Source organism: Festucalex cinctus, chromosome 16 (genome assembly GCF_051991245.1).
Source record: "Festucalex cinctus isolate MCC-2025b chromosome 16, RoL_Fcin_1.0, whole genome shotgun sequence".
Lineage (NCBI taxonomy): Eukaryota > Metazoa > Chordata > Actinopteri > Syngnathiformes > Syngnathidae > Festucalex > Festucalex cinctus.
In genome coordinates this window covers 6,363,573-6,382,943 of record NC_135426.1, presented here as the reverse complement: position 1 = coordinate 6,382,943, position 19,371 = coordinate 6,363,573, and the positions used below count along the sequence as shown (strand labels likewise).

The 19,371-nt window shown below is 40.5% G+C and overlaps 1 protein-coding gene across 3 annotated transcripts in view; it reads right to left on the bottom strand.

Annotated features, from left to right (window-relative positions):
* LOC144003743 (copine-8) overlaps nucleotides 1-15,436 on the bottom strand; it is a 61,445-nt gene extending 46,009 nt beyond the window's left edge. The window contains exon 1 of one of the 3 annotated variants that reach the window (XR_013279056.1): nucleotides 15,184-15,435. Coding sequence is in view for 2 of the 3 variants with exons in the window: in XM_077500285.1 (XP_077356411.1) it covers nucleotides 15,184-15,281 (98 nt within the window). In the remaining variant the exon portion in view is untranslated. Of the gene's footprint in view, nucleotides 1-15,183 lie in introns of all 3 variants that reach the window. The other 2 variants (XM_077500285.1, XM_077500284.1) reach the window with 2 other exon arrangements.
* Between the last annotated feature and the right edge of the window lie 3,935 nt (nucleotides 15,437-19,371).

Here is a 19,371-nt window from a genome sequence, read left to right as displayed (position 1 = left end):
GCCTCGGACTGGTTCCACTACTTCCCATTTACGCAAGAAAAGCCTGCTGATAAGAATGTAGAGGGCTCAAATTCCACCATGATGACAACATTGACCATGCGTAATAAAAGGAGTCAAATTTTAACCTCACATTCACTATTTAAAGGCTTCACAGAGCCAGACCATTTGATTTAACCGCCAAACATTCAGAATAACATCTCCAAAAGTTTTCCTCTCCCAGTGTGTGACTTGAAAGGGGTCCAGCAAGACAGAACAAACACCTTCAAAGTAGAGATAGACCGATAATCGGCCGGGCCGATAATCGGGGCCGATATTTGACATATTGGTACATATCGGTATCGGCCTCTTTTATTAATCTGACGGCCGATATAAGCGATCCATTTAAAACTCCGTCTTTTCGCTTCGAATGCAGCCCAGAGCGCGTCTGTCTGTTATGGAGTCCAACTCCAGAAACGTAACGCCCATAGCAGCATTTGATTGGTTAGCCATGCAAGAGCCAGAACCAATCAGTAGTGTATGCTGTGTATCACAGTAGCCGGTCACACACGCACCCACGGACACAACGCGAGACACATGCTTCGAAGGTAAGTTAAAAGAGAAGAGAATCCGCCGAACTTTTCACCATGATAAGCTAAACACATTGAATTATGTTGTGTATTAAATGCACTATATGAATGGAGCTGCATTGCCTTGCATTGAATCCCCGCTAGCTAACAGTGGTGTGTTCAGCTTAGCATGTAGGCTAACACCCAGTAGCTAATTCGCTACTTGAACTACTCGGGGAGGGAATCACACACATTTTCACTTAATTAAGTAAACAATGTTTGTTAGAAAGGTTCCAAATATTAACAGTTGTCATTATTATATTGTCTAGTTCCATGTTAAGAGTAGAGTAATGTCATTATATTTACCTCTCGTGACGCACACATTGCATTCTGGGTCACGTCCACTACTTGTTGCATAGCGGTTATTATGCAGTTAGATGCCACAGTGACAGTAAATAGCGTTTAGTTACTTTATATTGTGTTTATTTGTCGTACTGGTTTGCCATTGTGTGCCTTAAGCTTCGACGTTGATTTGATTGACAGCTCGTTGTGCACCTCGTTAAAGTCCGCTCCGTAACAAATTAAGTGTCTCAAACACCGTTTAACTACACGAACGTGTTCTCTTCCGTATGTTAGGCATTAGTAGAGAAGTGCACTAAAGTATAGTGTGCTTATTTGCTCGTTTTGTCTCTCTTTTCATGTCATGTCTGCCGTCAGTTGGGACATTATCCTCTCAATGGATGCCACTAATATGTAACATCTACGGCCGTACACGGCTGCAATTAATGTTCAGTGATGTAAATTCGTTACGTGCATCATACTTTGAATAATGAGCTCATGTTTGGTGTGTTGTATAACTTTCTCGTGTGTTAGTAACTATTCATGTGGACAGCTAAGATAGTGCTTGTTAATGTGAATTAGCAATGTTGCAGCCCAGTTATTATTTAGACAAGTAAATCTGTGCCATTAAGTGATACAGTACAGTACAGTAGTGAGAGAATAGTCTGCCCATATACACACACGTGTCTATAAGTGTAAAACACATTAAACAGCAGAAACTGGCAGCAGTCCACCGCAACAATGTCTGTTTCACCAAGTTATTCTTACTATTATTATAACCAACTTATTTTACTCTACCTTTTTCTGCGTTGATTGGGGCATCCTAAGTGGCAGTAAACTACATGGTGAAGTGTGTTGTATCCTGAAGCTGTCTTTTGACAGTTCTCTTGTAGAGAGGAGTAGCATGATATTGCTGTTCTCGATTTAGGATCCTAAGCTTATCAATACTGTCTATATGGTAACAATAACAATAATCATAATAAGGTCTACAAGAACTGTATGGTGTTCAGGGATGAATAGTTTTTCTCATGGAATTTTTTATTTATTTTTTTGCTGTAGTAATAAGTAATGCCACAGCTGATGCACATTTTGAATGACAGGGTTCCTCCTATTACTTCAAAATATAAAAATATAACATTTATAGAATAAAACTACAAGTATCCCAAATGCTATAAAAGGTAATGTCACATTGGCCCCCACATTTAACTCCCCCCGCCACCAATGTCTTATTGCAGATGGAAGGATGTAAAATGAAAAGTGCAGTGTGAGAATCCATTGTAAAGAACGGTTAGGGTTTGCATTATTCAAAAATTTGGTGCCAACATTTTAACTTTTACTGCAAATGAATATCGGCTTCAAATATCGGTTATCTGCCTCCTTGACTACCGATAATCGGTATCGGCCCTGAAAAAAGCATATCGGTCTATCTCTACTTCAAAGGCACCATATTAATTATAGGAAATAATTGAGGTTTATTGACTGGAGACGTACCTCTTTGGAGAGCCACATGATAACAGCTGGACGGTTACCATAGCAACTTGCTAACAGCCTTGACCAATATGTGTGTCTGCTGTATTTGTTTCCGCACGCGTTGAGGTATTTTTTTACCTTTTCCACTATAATCTATTCGCCCAATTTGAAGGACTGCTCACATTTTTTGGATTAATATACACACCCACATAACCTTTTCGGCAAGTCTCGAGTGGTCGTGCCACTGATGATGTGTCACCCTCCTCCGGCAAAACCTTCTCCTCTTGAAATACATTTCTCATCGGACACAACAGACAGCACAGATGGAAGAAGAGAACTCCAAATTAATAAATCCATAAAATAGCACTGGCTATAAAAAGCAGCCAGGTAGTTTCCGTTCGAATTATATACCACACTTTTCTCCAGGAGAATGTTTTGGTATTTTGTGCTCTGTCTGCCATCCTCTGCTCTTTTTACTGCCTCTCCTCTGATCTCACCTCACGGTGAAAAAGGGATTTTCTCAAAGACAGCCCTAGGCTCTCATTGGGGTTTTTTCCCCCCCTCTTGCTATTTCTTCAAAATTCCTCCACAGTCACTGCCGCTCTGCCTCTAGTTCCTTCTGTGGGTCATCAATTTGACCGTGACCTGAAAAAGTAGGGTCTGGGGACTCGGAACTAAATACACACATTCAGTATGAAGAACACACACTGCGCAAACTGTACACGGTCTACTGCTTATCCAGTTCAACAGTCATGCTCACCTTGTGTGTATGACTGCAGACAAACACTCAGTTTTGTTCTGTAAAACAGTATAAGCGATTTTGCTCAATCAAAAAAAACAAACAAAAAAACAAAAAAACAAAAAACAAAAAAAAAAAAAACTTTTGGAGTCATTAATTCTGCTTTATTTGGACAAATGAGGTGAAATGCATAGTGCAGTCTTACCTCACTATGTTTTTTTTTTCTTCAAGCAATCACACTTATTATGACGTCCTTAAATTTGTGAAAGGACTGCCACAGTCAGCAGTAGGCTCACTTGAAGAGAAATCGGCACAGGGTTTCCACTAATTACAATAATGAACTACATGCAAGTGGTGAATTGTATATGTCATCATTGTTTCTATGCCAGTTAATCAAAATATGTCTATAGTAAAAGTGGCCATGTTGCAAAAACAGTTGGGTACTGCCTTGCATTTGAAGTGTGCTTTATCCTTTTCTCGCAGTTCAATGACATTTGATTCACTAATCACATGTCTCGGGAACATTCCATAATCCAGAATTGACAGAGAAACTCACAAGTGATCTGGATCTCGACTGAATCTATCAGCACAGAAAGGTTTCAGACTTGGGATTTGTTCTTTATTAAAGACAGTGACTTAGTTTTTGTGTGTAATTGAAGGAAATGCTGGTTCATACAGTTATTTGTTCATTTTAAACAGTGCGATAACACCTCAATTGAACAGAAATTATTTGGGGTCACTGCTAGATGTAACCGTGCGTCATCTGCATATAACGCCATGACCCAAGGGCAACATATATTGGCTGATCAAAAGGGGTTGAAGAACTTACCCTTGAGGGACCCCATACTGTATATCATGACCATTTGATCAGATTTAAAATTCTAATGGTGACAACATGACTCATTTCCTCCATTTAGGGCCAGAACCATTTTAGGACTGTTCTATTGTTAACCTGGCAATAGCCAGATGTGATTCACTCAAGGGAGTTCTCCACAATATCAATCCGTGGCTGCTCCACAGTGATCGGGAAAACATTCTGTACTTAGAGCTGATTGGACGATGCGGCATTGTGCACGTTTGTTTTGACCAATCACGACCACAGACAAAAATGTCGCCTTCGTTCTCGTCGAAGGGGGGAGCTGCAGCATGAACATCTTTACAAGCTAAAAATGAACAAAGCAGCTCTGGCTGTTCAACATGCAACAAGGAAACGGTGAGTAATTCTGCAAGAACCGAATTAATTGCAGCATCCATTTGTCCATGTTAGGTTTGTTTGCCCAGGCGTTGGCACTGGCTTCCTGGTTTCGTCACAGCTGTATGTCCCGCCCCAAACACAATGTCGCTCTGCGATTGGTCCGAACAATTGGTGGAAATCAATGGGCTCGGTGCAAGATGTATTCTCCGGAGTTTGTGAATTCACAAATACCGCGAGAAATCATCTTGCAGAGCAAGGTTAGTTCTATTCAGTCCTACCGAAGATCCTAAACTATTCAGCATTATATATTATTAGTATGCACTGTATATTATCTTCACATCAAAAACATGCTATTTGTTTTTTGCAAGCATGTGGTAGGGGTAGGGTGACATTTAGTGAATTGTTTTTCATATACAAACATTTCTAAGGAGCATGACACAGCTTAGCTAGCCATGTGCATTTATCAGAGGGTGTACTTTCACAATATCAGATCAGGGGAAGTGATAATGGCAGATCTCTCATCACTAAGTGAGATCCCTTTGTTTGATTTGGTCTATGAAGTCCACAATTAACAACAAAGAGCAAATGTCAATGCTCATAAGATAGATCCTAATGCCTTTTGTCCTCAATTTAATTTATTTGCTCCCACAAAAGGGAAATACCAACACACGTCTCCATTCGTTGCTGAACCTCTGCTTAAAAATAGTTTCATAATGTCAGTGAGACTCGGATCACGACGCGCCTTGGATTTGCGGTTCAAATGCTCTGTATTGCACCGCAGTTACATTTACAATTTGGTGTGGTTGTACAGTATTACCACCAACATTAGGCGTGAAGTTGCGCATAGCAACAGAGCAGGAATATTCTTGGAGACGCAGTGCGAGAGGGAACCCAACTGGGCATGATCTGATGTTCTCAACAGGTCGCCCAGCACACAGCCACAAGTACCCGTCCTTTTTCCTCTCATTACTCGCACCAATTTACCCTCCACCACTTCTTTCACCTTGCATTTTTCATTGATCTATCCTATTTGATGAGCAACTCACTGGCCACACACACACACGTACTGCAGGAGAGCATCAGCAGCTTGTATTTTCTCTCTGCTTCTCCAAGAGGGCTGCCCTAATTCTTCCTGACAAGGGTTGGGAGAGCCAAGAGAACATCTCGGCGCGCACGCACACCCCGACACACGCACACGCAGAAAACGGCGTTCACGTGTGCGACAAACTACACATCCGTCATGTACGGCGCACATCTGTGCCTGTGGCATTTCACCTTAATTGCCTTTGTCACGCCGCTTTCGGTGCAGTTTAGTCCGACTGGCCTCCATCAGCAAATGTCACGGGCCAAATGTTGTCAGCTGCTTCCCATTTGGGGAAGCATTACAAATAATACAAAAATGATGATAATGACCTTATGTTAATTTCAACAGCTCTGGATTTTATGTGTAAAGGTGTCTGTGTGCCCATTTATGCTATATGGGTTTCATATCTGAGTGTGACTATACCCCTGTGTACATTTGTTCAATTGTTTGGACAACTGAAATAACTACAGGGCAAAAATATGATCATTTTGCGTACATTAGGCGAAGCGGGGACTTTGTATGATGTTCTTAACAAGAACCCAAACGTCGGTTGCTACACAGGAGATGGAAAAGGAGAGGGAGAGAGCGAGAGCAACTACACTACGTACATGCTCGACTGTGCAGGCTGAGGTCAGGGGTGGCTCCTCATGAGACAGAGTTAGACGCTTTCCCTGGAGGAATTCAGACAGTTTCTGTGTTATGTGAGATGGTTGGAGATGACTTCATTAGACTGATTTCTCTTGCTTCCTCTACTTCTCATTGTAAACAAAGCTGTGGATGTCTAGTCGAGTGCACGTGAGGGGATCTTATTGTCAAATGGTCAGAAAAGCTCTCAGACAGCTGCTAAATCCTTCCCTTTGTAAGAAAAAAAGAGATGGTAGAAAACCTATCTTACTGATTTGTCGTGAAATGTAATTCAGATTATATACAATGGATTTTTATCCTATGGGAACTAATCTACATCCATGAGAACGAAATATCACAGCACCACAGTATGACGTGCCGCTCACGTGCTGAAATGTCATCATCGGTATGACTGACAAGGATACGCGTGTGCCAGTGCTTTATGATGGGGGGGTTGCGTGCAGGCGTTTTACACTGTTGTATCATTCATTTTTCCAATAATTCGTAGTTATCAATCAGTCGTTACGTTTTAAGCATACATGTGTCTGCATTAACAGCCATTCTACGGAACTGCTCCCTTAAGCTTCCTTCCACACTACACTTTTAACACCAGTGTGAGCCACAAGTCAACAACTTACCCTTCTTAATATATTTGAAAAACTTGATTAAAAGTCTGAAAAAAAATATTACTGTCGCTGGTAATCCAGTACCTTTAACATAACATGCCGACTGGGACAACACGTAGAGGACTTTCCAAATCTGTCCCCCACTCATGCTCAACTTTTACACCCATTACAACAATGAAATTCCTTTTTACCACATGACGTAACTCGTAACACATTTTTCTGATCTGTCCTTGTACACAACATGAATAGTCGCCATTCTGGAGATGACCATTCACAAAGGCGGCAGTCAGGCAGATGAGACAAACAGACAGCCTGCTGGAAAAATGTTGCACAAGTGAGGGGAAAAAACAAAACACAATCATTTGTTTCCATTCAGAACTCGCGTTCACTGTTTTGCACATATATTTTTCACATTTTCCTACTATGCTATAAAGGATTTGTTTTTGTGTTCACTATTATTGATGTACTTTTAATTATCTGGCATCTCACAATTTTTGTTATAGTGTGACAACTTGGCCAGTGAATACAAAAGGATCATCATTTGGTCATAACAATTGGCTTACTTAGGAACAATTTGTCGCCCCACCACAACTTCTGAAATAATGGCCACACCCCTGCATGTCAAAGCCTATGTTGTAAAAGATCAATAAAAAGATATGCAACTGTTCCAAATATTGACGTGTTTTTTTTTTCTGTGGAACAAGCATGGTAGAATTTGTCTCTAGTAAGCATACATATTGGGTGAGAAAGGAGGTTGTCCTTGTCTAAAATAAGACCACATCTGTGTGACTTTGAGAATAAGGCCGTTACATACACCTTATTCACCCATTCTCTCAATGCAGCTTGTAATTTCTAGTAGTTGGGCTGAATGTTTTTTTGTTTGTTTGTTTTTTTTTAAATAATTGTGATAATTTTTTTCAAGATACCCTATATTTTTACAAACACAAGCCATAAATGAATCTATTTGTGTACTAATGTTTTGGTAAAGGTTCATGAACCATGCAAGGCATGCATTAGCATGAAGGGCAGTTTATTTATCTACTTCTATTAGTAGTTAACTTACTAAAGCATTTACTTCGACAACTTCACAAAATTCTACCAAACAAGTGTGACGTAAACAGAAGTCAGTGGCAAATCAGATTACAATAATAATGCAGTTTTCATCATGTTACACGTAACAATGATATGCAAACATGTGGACTGCACTTCTCATGCACTGAACTTGTCTTTAGCGATGAGATAACTTACTTGGTATTTTTTTTTAGCAGCAGTGCAGTTGGACGTACAAGTCATCGGGGCACTATTATGTTAGTTGTGTGAAACATGCCCAGTGCATGTTGTAATTTAACTCACACAAACACACGTTGTGGCTTGTGTGGAAAAGCAGTCCAAGGAAAAGAGCAATAGAAGGGAAGGGGTCGATTGTAATTTCCTCACAGTGCGTAAATCTTTACATTCTTGAGTCTGAAAAGAAAAAGCTGATTACACAACACTATTTGGACCCATGAGACGTATATGAACTCACATGAACACACAAGCGCTCCACTCAGAATCAGAAATAAACATAGGGGGAGAATAAGTCAAACATGTCCAATGCGCCAATTCAAGAGATCAATTCATGGCCCGCTTTGAAAGGTTTCTTGGATGTGGCTTTGTGCGACTGATTGCTTCTGCCATTGTGTTCTCCGTCAAAACCAAGGCAGCTCCCTGCTGCTAAGAAGCACACGTAAACAGACGTGAGAAATTTGGCCACCCCGTCGCCACCCACACGCACACGCATCCTTTTGTACGCTTTAGCTGGCAACGAATGCAGCTCTCAGCGGGCGACCCCGAAGTGGCCTTCAAGTGATGCTTTCCGGTATTGTTTTCAGAAAGATGACTGTTATTGGTCTAAAAAAGGTCAATGCAATGCCTTCCTATAGATTGAAGTTGGAGTGAGACACTTTTAGATGTGGGGCTTACTCTCATATGTTTTAAATCATTGCATGCTGCCCTATTGGGTGAAGGTATTAAAAGATTCTTGTTGTTTGGCAAGAGAATGGCCTGTAAAATCAATGGCTCCAAGTCCACTGGGGCCGCATTAAAGGGGAATTTGATCTGAAGCTACTGTTTAAGTAAAGACCAATATCGTTATTTGACCGTTATTCAAACCTACCCTGGCGATTCCAATCAAATGGGTCAACAAGGTAATACTATGCCTTGATATCATACCAGAAAGCTGAATGCAAATGATTGCCACCAACAAAATATCTTCAGTTGTGACAAAACAAAAAGATACCACGCGGGCTGCCAAGGACTTACTGGGAATCATTTGGCTTCACTTTCAGCGAACACAATAGCAGTCAGGTGCAACAGGTGAAATGCATTCAGAGAGTATTTAGGCACAAAACGCTGTTTTGCACAAGCAATGTTTGCACAGATGACGGTACACTGCCAAATGTGCCAATCCACTCAGCAAACATCAGCCAGCATTAATCTGGTGTCATGTTGCCAGGCGTCGTCACTACAAGACATTTTGTTAATGACTCAAAACGCTGATTGGACGAGGATAGGATGGATTTCATAAGTCCATAATCAGAAACAAATGTGAAATGATCACCTTTTTATCCACCGTCATAAAATCTGGCCTTGCGTGATCTACATTTGTCCAACCTACTTTTTTTTTTTTTCCTTTTCTTGGCTGCAGCCCAATAACCTGACGTGTCTTCCCCTTGTCTGCTTCTATTCAGCCAGCACTCTGTTAGCAAGTTTTTAATTATCTCGACGAGAGTTGAAATTGTCAGTCTTCAGCAAAATCTTCTGTAAACCTGAGACGTGTCTAGCGCTGGTAACACTTTTGCAGACAATCCATTAGGATATACACTTGCCACTTGTCCCTGCCTTCAGGACGATAACAAATGTGTAAAAATAAGTCCAATGCTGACATTCATAAGCAGGTTTCAAGTCACTACAAAACAATGACATTAGTTACATTTTGAAACCATATGAAATGGCTAACAATCAGACGTCAACCTCAAAACTCAAATTCACAAATGTCAAAATGGATATTTGCAATGCAAACAACATATTGTATGTGTCAACAGCAACTACAGGGCAGAGCAGGCTTGCTCTTCGGCTTTTTTAAACTCATACTTTTTCCTCCACACCAGAGAGAATTATCTGAGAAACCTGCGTGTTATTATTGTCAACAGCTACAAAGTTTGCTGACAGTGCTAAGCCCGTTGGCACCAAAGTCAGAGAGCGATGCAGCAGAAGAGGGGAGGCTGACAGAAAAACATTTCCTCAGCGGTGTGAAAGAAAAGGGAAACTGTCAAGACGCGAAGCAAACAAAGTCCTATACTGTATTTCTCTTTTTAGAAGATGATACGTGATGCAACAGCAGCCACTTGATTTACACATTTAACTTTTGCATGGCAGGGAGAAAACAAATCAAGATTCTTCCTGCATTCATAATGCTGTTATCCTATTGAACCAGCTATTCATGTATTCTCAAATCCGATAAGGACAACGGGCAAGTGTAACATTTATATATTAGCATGATACCCGTAAACCATTTAATTACAGCACACGCGTAAGCTTTAAAATTAACTTTAAGCCTTGCAGGCGGGCCAGCTATTTCATTTATGAGAAGCCCTGCTTTTGCGTGTACGAATGCAAGTGCAGGTCGAGTGGATGAATGTGATGGAATAATTGTACTCGAGGCCGTTCTCCACAACAGTCCCTCGGCCCCATAAAGCAGACAATAACTCCACCACGGACGGGAGTAATTTAATCTTCATTTTATCAGTGACAAATGGCTCCTGTACACTGCCCTTGCCTTCTGAGCAGCTACAAGTTCATATCATAGGCGTGTGTTATTTTCTTTAAGTCTCAATTTCCACCAAAACAGTAGCTACAATTTAGTTCAGTTGGTCATCGTTCAATTTAGCAGCTGGTTGTTAACTGGCTAACTGTTAGCTTGAACACCTACAAGGCGTTTGTTGCGGCAATATGAACGTGTTTCGCAGTGGCGTGCGGTCATAATAAGCTATTAATGCGGTGCATGCCCAAGTCCTTCAAAATAAAATCATTGAAAATATTTCTGTCAGTGTCCATTAAAATACAATACCATAGTTCAGTTCTACTGTTTTGGTCTTAAATTCCTGTATATTTTGTCCTGTTTTCGTCACGGGGAGCGGAGAAGTCGACAGTTTGTTTCGCGCATACACAATGAGAAATCAATTGTGTTAGTCCCGAGAATGCTGTTTCTGTACATGCGCCTTTTGAATGGCAAAAAAGCTGACAGCGTACCTGACAACTCGCATGCGCATAACTGGCTTACTTGGCTTGTTCTGCGGTAAACAGTCACTGGTTCAGTTCAAGTTCATTACCGAATCCCAATAAGTGCCCTTTTCCCGGAGAACTTTTGAGGAAAAGAATAATTCAAGTGGTCGTTCTACTCCTGAAGTAGTCGTCATGAAAACAGGGAAGAATTTCGTCCGTCGCTTTTCAAGCCAGGACGTAAATGGCTCACTGGCTGTCCAGAGGTGAGCAAACTGTTGATTGTTGGTTGAAATTAGGGGTGAGCCAAAAAAATCGATTCATAAAAGAATCGAGATTCTCATTTATTAATCGAATCGATTTCGATTTTATTTAAATTAGAAATGAAGAAGAAGGAGAAAAGGCAGTTGTAGCCCACATGCTGTTTTTGTCGAAAAGGCTCTTACAATACAAAATTAATAAATGTTTAAACAAAAAAAACAAAAAACAAAAAAAAAAAGACACTTTAATGTCTCTATTTGTCATTTTGTCTTGCAAAGCAGACTGGAGTAGATCATGACAATGTTGTGCATATCTGTAAATTGAAGCAGAAATCATTTGTCAATCAAATAATTTTGAATCAAAATCGTTTGAATCGAGAATCGCAGACCCAAAAATCGTAATCGAATCGAATCGTGAGACAGTCAAAGATTCCCAGCCCTGGTTGAAATCGCTTGTGGCTCCGCTTAGTTTCTAAAGTGATCTAATGCCCGCACAAGTGTTTGTAGTTAAGGGGAATTGCTTTGATTGTCGCTCAGAAACGGTACAATCCAGCACGAGCGGTAACATCAATAACGGCACGAAAGCACTCACGCGGGAGTTACTTTAGTAACCCAGTAGCAGCGCTTTACGGTCAGACTACTGTCGTAAAGTCCAGTGCAAATAGTCCTCATATGACAGCGATGTCATTTTTTTCCTCTCCCAGGTTGAACCCACTTCGTGGGCACGAGCCACTTCCAAATACTGTAAATTCCAACGTATTGGCAAATTTGTGGGCATGTGATTGTGTCATTTCACTCACCACGATGCTGGTTATATTAAACTGTGTGTCCGCATCAACCTGTGTCAGTCCTAAATATTTCCCCTTTAATTTTATACCTACACAGTGGTATTAAATAATTAAATAATATTTAATAATAAAATTAACAATAATAATAATAATAATAATAATAAAAGGCTCACGCTCTTACGGGCGCTCGCATTTTTCTCAGTCCAGCATGCCCAATCTAAAAGGTCACCGCTCGCCACTGGTGTTTCGTATGTTTACTGTCTTACCATTCGTTCATGAAAAGCGATTGAAAGTCCTTCGCCAGCGGTGTCCATCTTTGACTATACATGTGGGCAGGACTGGACTGGCACAAATAATCGGCCCTGGCATTTTGATTTAGGCCCTCTGCCCCAGCTCGATTCCTGACATCCCTTGGCTACCACATAGCTCTACCACTCACGTTTATTGGTTCTGTATGCTCTCTATATTGTTAATGGATTAATGCGCTGCTCCTTCTAAGTTGTGGGCCAATCTCTCGGGGTAAAATGGAGGAAAATAAGTGAATAGCGTCACATCGGCCCCAAAAGACACCGGCCCACCGGGCATCTGCCCTCTACGCCAGATGGCCAGTGCAGCCCTGCATGTGGGGGCATTCCAATGCCCTTTAACTCGCAATAGCAGGAGGCTACATTAAATTTATAAATGGCGTTTATGTCACCTTGTATTCACAATTATAGAATCGCTGTTTTGTGAGCTGGTTCTGCTTTGCAGTAGACACATTGCACTTCATTTCCTTTTTCAAGGCGGAGATTAATTTGTACTTTTTTGGAATTGAATGATTCATATTATCGGATTAAGTGTTTCTGTCCAATGCAACCAAGTAACACAAAATGCTGACAGTCAGTCCACCAGTAATATCAACTCATATTCCTTTTCTTGATCAAATTCATTGGCAAATTACACTGCTATGATGTAACACTTTAAATCAAATTATTGTTCCAAACAATTATAAAGTGTACAATTTAGTGGAAACAGGTCTCACATGTCCGTGTGTTACACGCAGTTTAAGTGAATTGATTTGAGCTGGTGCCAATTCTCTGGCATCGATCGATCATTATAACTGCCAGCTCACTGCTGCCTTGTCATATCAGAAACATTATCGAAAATGTGCTTTAGTTGGAGAGGTCAATATTCCCGCAGCAGCCTCACTCTCGCACTCTTGACCAGTCATTAATTATGAATATCAAGTCAATGAATGGAAGTCAAGAGATGATTGCCACTTTTCTCAAAAGTGGTGGAAACATTTTGAAAAGCAGCATCTCTTGGAACTTGATTTGCATCATAAAGTCCCTTGTGGCAAAATTTTGCGCTAATTTCACACATCTGTGCAAGACAGACATGATCATATGTGTCACATTATTATCCCCATTATATTAATGTCTCTTGTCTCCATGATGATTTCTCCCTCCCTTTTGTCAGCTCACACACACACACACACACACACACACACAATAACTTGAAAACCTGCGTAACCATGGAGACATTGTACACTGGCTGGTGTGGTGCAAAACGACACAGCATTGTAGAAGGCGCGCGCTCACAAGCGAAGGAATTTCAGCTCTGCCTCAGGTCGGAAGGTGGGCGGATGGCCACCAAAACAAACACTCCCCACCCCCACCCACAACGGCGCCCTCCCGAAGGGCTGTAGAGCCAGGTGACTCAGACATGAGCAAAGTCTGCCAAAACACGTTCATATACTCTGTTGGAACATAACATGATCTTTGCATTATATAAGCATAGAAAAATAAGCCTGCTACTGTATTAGCCCATCTATGTTCTTTAGAGATTGTTCTCATTAAGGTCATGGGTGAAATGAGCTGAACTATCCCATCTGACCAACAAATGACCATTAACAGTTATGGAAAAGTTCAGGTATTCAATCAACGAAGCAAGCAGGAAGAGGACGCTGGAAAAGTAATAGGCGGAAATCCACACGAGCAGAGGTAGATAAGATTCAATCGGTCCACCTTGCCTCCAAATTAGACGTCATTTAGTTGTAAAAGAGGTCACAGAGATTAAGACCAGAAAAATGTTCCCTTTTACTTTAAGGGAGTCTTCTGTTAAAAAAAAAAAAAAAAAAGCCCAATATTATCTATTTTCAGTCATAAATAGTGCCTATTGCACCAACAAGTCGTGACAAATCCAAGGCAGCACAGTGGCCACACAGTTGTGAGGTTTGCTTGTTTGAATCTCAACAGTTTTTACTTTCACATTCCAAAAGTGCGAACCGCTCTTTGTCTGGATACTCGGTACTCTGTAATGATGCCAATTTACACCACTTTGCTTTGGAATGTATGTCATGGCAAGCTTGCAGTGCATCGAAAGTGAAACAATGGGGTTGTGTGGATTGAACAAGTATACCGAGCACAGGTGTCAAAGTCCGGTGGTCCTTGAGGGCCGGAGTCCTGCATGTTTTTGAGGTTTCCCACATCCAACACATCTGATTTAATGATCAGGATCATTATCAGGCTCCTGTACAGCTTGCTGATGAGCTGATCATTTGAATCAACTGCGCAGTATGAGGAAAACCTAAAAAAAACTTGCAGGACTCCAGCCCTCGAGTATACCTTTGTGATTGTTTTAAAACGCAAAATATTTGAAGTGATTCGGAATGAATGAATGAATGAATGAATGAATGAATGAATTTATAACAAACAGAGCCTCTTTGGGGTCATTAACCTGACAACTCATCACATTTCAGCTGTATTCTGTTTTGTTCTCTTCAATGTTGCCTCATTCACCATGTGTCCCCTTCACGATGCTTCGAAGAAGAAATCCCCATTTGTGGACAGAACGACGTACAACAGTGGTTCATTTAAATCCACCGTATGTATCCACGGCTTTCGTACCTACTGCATGTTCACTCCGCCAAACGTATATTTTGCAATTCAACGTCAGCAATGCCAGCCATTATTCGTTTTTGTTTGTTTGTTTGTTTGTTTTTAAATTGAAACTTTGTATTTAACATTCTTTTGTTTAGCTGCCACGCTTGTTTATGACGTTATGACGGAGTTTACTCGCGAGTCAAAACTTGTTTACAAACCTTGTGAGAGCGCGGAATAAACTTTACAAACAAATGTAGCTGAAGGGACTCAAAAAGTATCAAACAGAAAGCAGCTGAAAAAAAACAGACGGCATTGACTGAACGCGTACAAAGGAGCGTAGAACCGAAACTGTGTTGACATGTTTTAAACAAACAAACAAAATCTCCTACCTGCACGATACTGTGATTTCAACTTTGGTGGCAGGGATCGACGCGTTGAGAGGGTCGAAGTCGCCTATTGACGCCATGCTCAAAAAACTGTTGTTCATCGTGTCAAACCCCCCCCCAAAAAAAGTTTACGCTACTTCCCTGTCCTGTTGTGTTGTGGTCCGCACAGTTTTCCTCCTTTGTGCGGACGGCGGCGAACCAACTGCGCGACGCGATGGAATGCGAGCAGAGCTGCGACCAGTGGAAGACAGCGAGAGGGAGTTGAGATGTCACTCCGCGCCCCTCTCTCCGGTACTTCATCCACTGCAGTACTTCAATCTCTCGACCACGTTTTTTTTTATTACAAAATTATCATGGCGACATATAATATGTCCCTGCCGTACAAACTGCGCTCAATTTAGAACATTTCGAGGTTACGAACGGTGCGCAAGGAACTATCGACGCAGCAGCGGAAGCATACGTCGTCACACGGCCAAGAATACGCGCTTCCATACTTTTTTTTCTATAATTGCTTTATATTAATAGCATTGGAAGTCTTTTTTTATATATATATGTATAAAGAACAATATTTGGGTCATTCCAGAGATATAGGAAATGTTCTGTCCTCTCATAAAATTTCAAAAAGTCTATATAGAAAATGAAACGTCACTTGAACTTGCTGTACAGCACAACAGAACAGTAGCAAAAGTGATTCCTAAACATTATTTAATATCAAATAACACATGAACACCCCTATTTTTTTCCTCTTGTTCCTCCCTCTTAATGTTAAGAGACAAAAATACGTTTTAAATCATTTGGTATAATTTTTGTTGATCTCTGTAATTGTTAAACATTTTATTTGATCAGGTAATACTTGTGATACGAAGTTGAATCAGTCAACATAAACATAATCATGTTTAAAACAAACAAAAAACAAACTAACTAACTAACTATAGTTAGTTATAACTAACTAACTAACTAACTAAACATATAAAAGCCATATAGAGCTAGAGGAAAAAATTGAGCTGCATGACAAGCAGAGATGACATCAAGTTAATTGCTCTGAAGGCCAAGGGTAAACGTATAGGTAAATCATCTCATCAATATCCTCAATGCTATTACTCCCATTATCAGAAAAAAAACACGTCTGTTCTTGAGCTAACACGGCGAACATGTACACTTGAGAAAAATAAACTATCATCAACATGCAACCCTGATTTCTACTGATTCAATTATCTCAACAAGAAGCAGTAGCCTACATCAATCAGGCACTTGACTTTCCATGCTAATTTGTTTGTAGCGGATATTAGAAGTATTACTAGTGTTTGTTTAGACACCAATTACCCATTCTGCCCTCCGTTGTTTATTTTTGCCATGCATCTGATTTAATGAACTGAAAATAGCCTCCTGCTGGCATAGGATAAAATGACAGTGTGATGAATGCGACGGGACAAGGGGGAGTGTGATATTATTAAGATGTATTGGTTTCCTGAAGAGCTTAATGAAGGAAGCACTCTTGTTGCACTCTGCTTCACATTCACAGTAAAGAATTAGAGGCATGTAAAGATGCCACTAGACAATGGAAAATAACTTTTTAACTGTAGTGCAACAAAAAAACAGTGAATCATGATCCAGCAGTCGTTTTGTCGATGCATAATACATGAAGCCATTAGTTCAGAATAAATTGCCCAATTATTACACACGAGCAGAGCAGGAATCCCATTCATCTTGTGACTTGCCACTGGGGGGCAAACGCACATTTACTTGCAATGTGCTTGAATGTTTGAAGAATGTGGCACTTTCCTTCTTTTTACACATGAAAAGTGCTTTTTCATTATGATGTCCAGAACAATGTATGCCTCGGCTGAATGTGAGTGCGAACAAAATGAGTGCAGAGAGGAGCAGTAAGCGTACATTTTACTTGACAAAAACTAATTTTAGGTGAAATATTCGAGTAATAACCTGACACTTTGCTGTTATAAATACACCACAATGAAAGCCAATTAACAACGAGGTGCACCGAAGGTCACTGAGGGCGGCTTTAATAATACGGGTTTCAGATAACACTTCTTAAACCCTGCGATGAGAATCTCAAGAGGTGATGTATCGATTAGCACGAGACCAAAGTAGAGACACTTTAAGAAGATAGTGAAACAGAAGCTGCACTTCCTCTTGAAATTGCTTTTGAATTTAAATGAGGGCCAGGTTGGATGTTTCCCTTCTCCAACACACCTGAAGCTCATCAACAAGCGTATCCACTGAGTTAATTCAAGGGTGACGAATAGCCACTGTAACTGTTTGGTGATTTGCTGTGTTTTACACTAAACGCCGAGGAAGCATACAGCTAGAAAACTCAAATTACAGCATAAATGTTTTTCAAAAACGCTAATTCCGAAATGAGTCATAAAATGAATTTAAATCAGAAAAATCAAATAAATGCCTTCCTCTTCCCTTGATCTATATCCCGACTATTCTTCTGAGTTCTGACCTTGTGTCAAAGCCATTATTACAACCACTTGCACCTTGCACATGACATAACTATTATTGACCTTTATTGAGTGTATAATAATGCTCCAGGCAAATGCCAAGAGCAGCCCCATTGTCATTCACCTCACTCATCACCATATAACCCTCCACGGCCATTTATTCCCAAATTGATACGTCACAGATGTCGTTTCTTTAAGGGGAACTATCCAGGTAAAAAAAAAAAGAAAAGAAAAAAAGCCTTTTAACAGGCGTATCAAAAACATGACTCCTTGCAATAATCTTGGTGAAAGTGTGATGATCCGCCGAAGGGGAAAACACGCGGTTTGCTGTGAGCGCATTAAGTGAGCAAGCCGCACTATCACGGCTCATCAGTTCTGCTCATAAAGCAGCAGCAGCAGCAGCGCAAGTATTTTTAGCCGCAGGGTTCACTCAGTTGGGAGATGGAAGCCGGAAAAAGGGTGGATATTATTGACCCGGTCCATCTCAACCTTGCTGCTTGCATCTTTTAACTGACACTTAATTGGATGTTTGACTTCTCATTTCATTGCCTTCTTATCTATGCCAAGGCTTCTCACTTTTATTCAGTTTATAAATATGCTTGTTTTCATATGCAGTCATAACAGTGTGACAATGATGTAAACTGCATAGCCTACTCATCTCTCAAAGGTTAACTTAGTGAGGCTAAACTATTCCTGCCAAACACTTAAAAATGCTGGCTTGTTTTCCGTCAAAGATCCATTTGATGCAGAGTGAAGGACTGAAGATGGTCGCCATTTTTTTTTTTTTTTTTTTTAAGTTTTGTATATTTGAGTACGCATATGTATAACCCAGTGTTTCTCAATTCCGGTCCTCAGGCCCCCCTAGCCAGCCTGTTTTCCATGTCTCCCTATTGCAACACAGGTGAGGATCGTTATCAGGCTTCTCCAGAGCTGGCTGATTAGCTGTCATTGGAATCAGCTGCATTGGGAATTGGGAGACATGGAAAACAGGCTGGCTAGGGGGGCCTGAGGACCGGAATTGAGAAACACTGGACCCAACATTGTTTCGGACCCTTTTGAACCCAGAGCTGAGTTAGCGGCTTCACCCACTTTGGGTTGCTTTTGACCTAGCAAGACTGGAAGTGACTCTCAAGCAGGAATAAAAGTGAGCAAGCATGACTCAGTAGAAATGACAAGTTAATTTCTTGGGACTAATCAAATTACACGATTGTTTATTAGCTGTTCTTGAAAACACACACACACAAAAATTAAATACAAAAATAAAATTTTATATATATATATATATATATATAGAGATAGATATATATATAGATATATAGAGAGAGAGAGAGAGAGAGAGAGACATTTTTTTTTTAATGTTGGTGCCTAAATTGTTCTCCACTTCTGGAATCATGGAATGGCTCATATAATTTTGTTCAGGATAGTTGATGCTCTTAGACAAAACAGTATGGAGGAGATAAGTTTAGCCCAGAAAGTGTTCCTCTGCTCCTATGGGGCCAATTAACACATTGCTGCTCTCAATATGTGAACATTAAATATTGATCGTGCCATCACATTCATTTGTGTCTTCAAGCAGCCGTGTTCGTTTTACTTTCCTGTCTCTATTTCCGTTTCAGGAATAAAACAACCGGCAGAATATTAGTTCTATGTCTTGTCACTGCACTTTGCTACCATCTTGTGGCCATCAGGTGTTAATATGGTTCCAAAAAAAGATTGTTTTTCATGG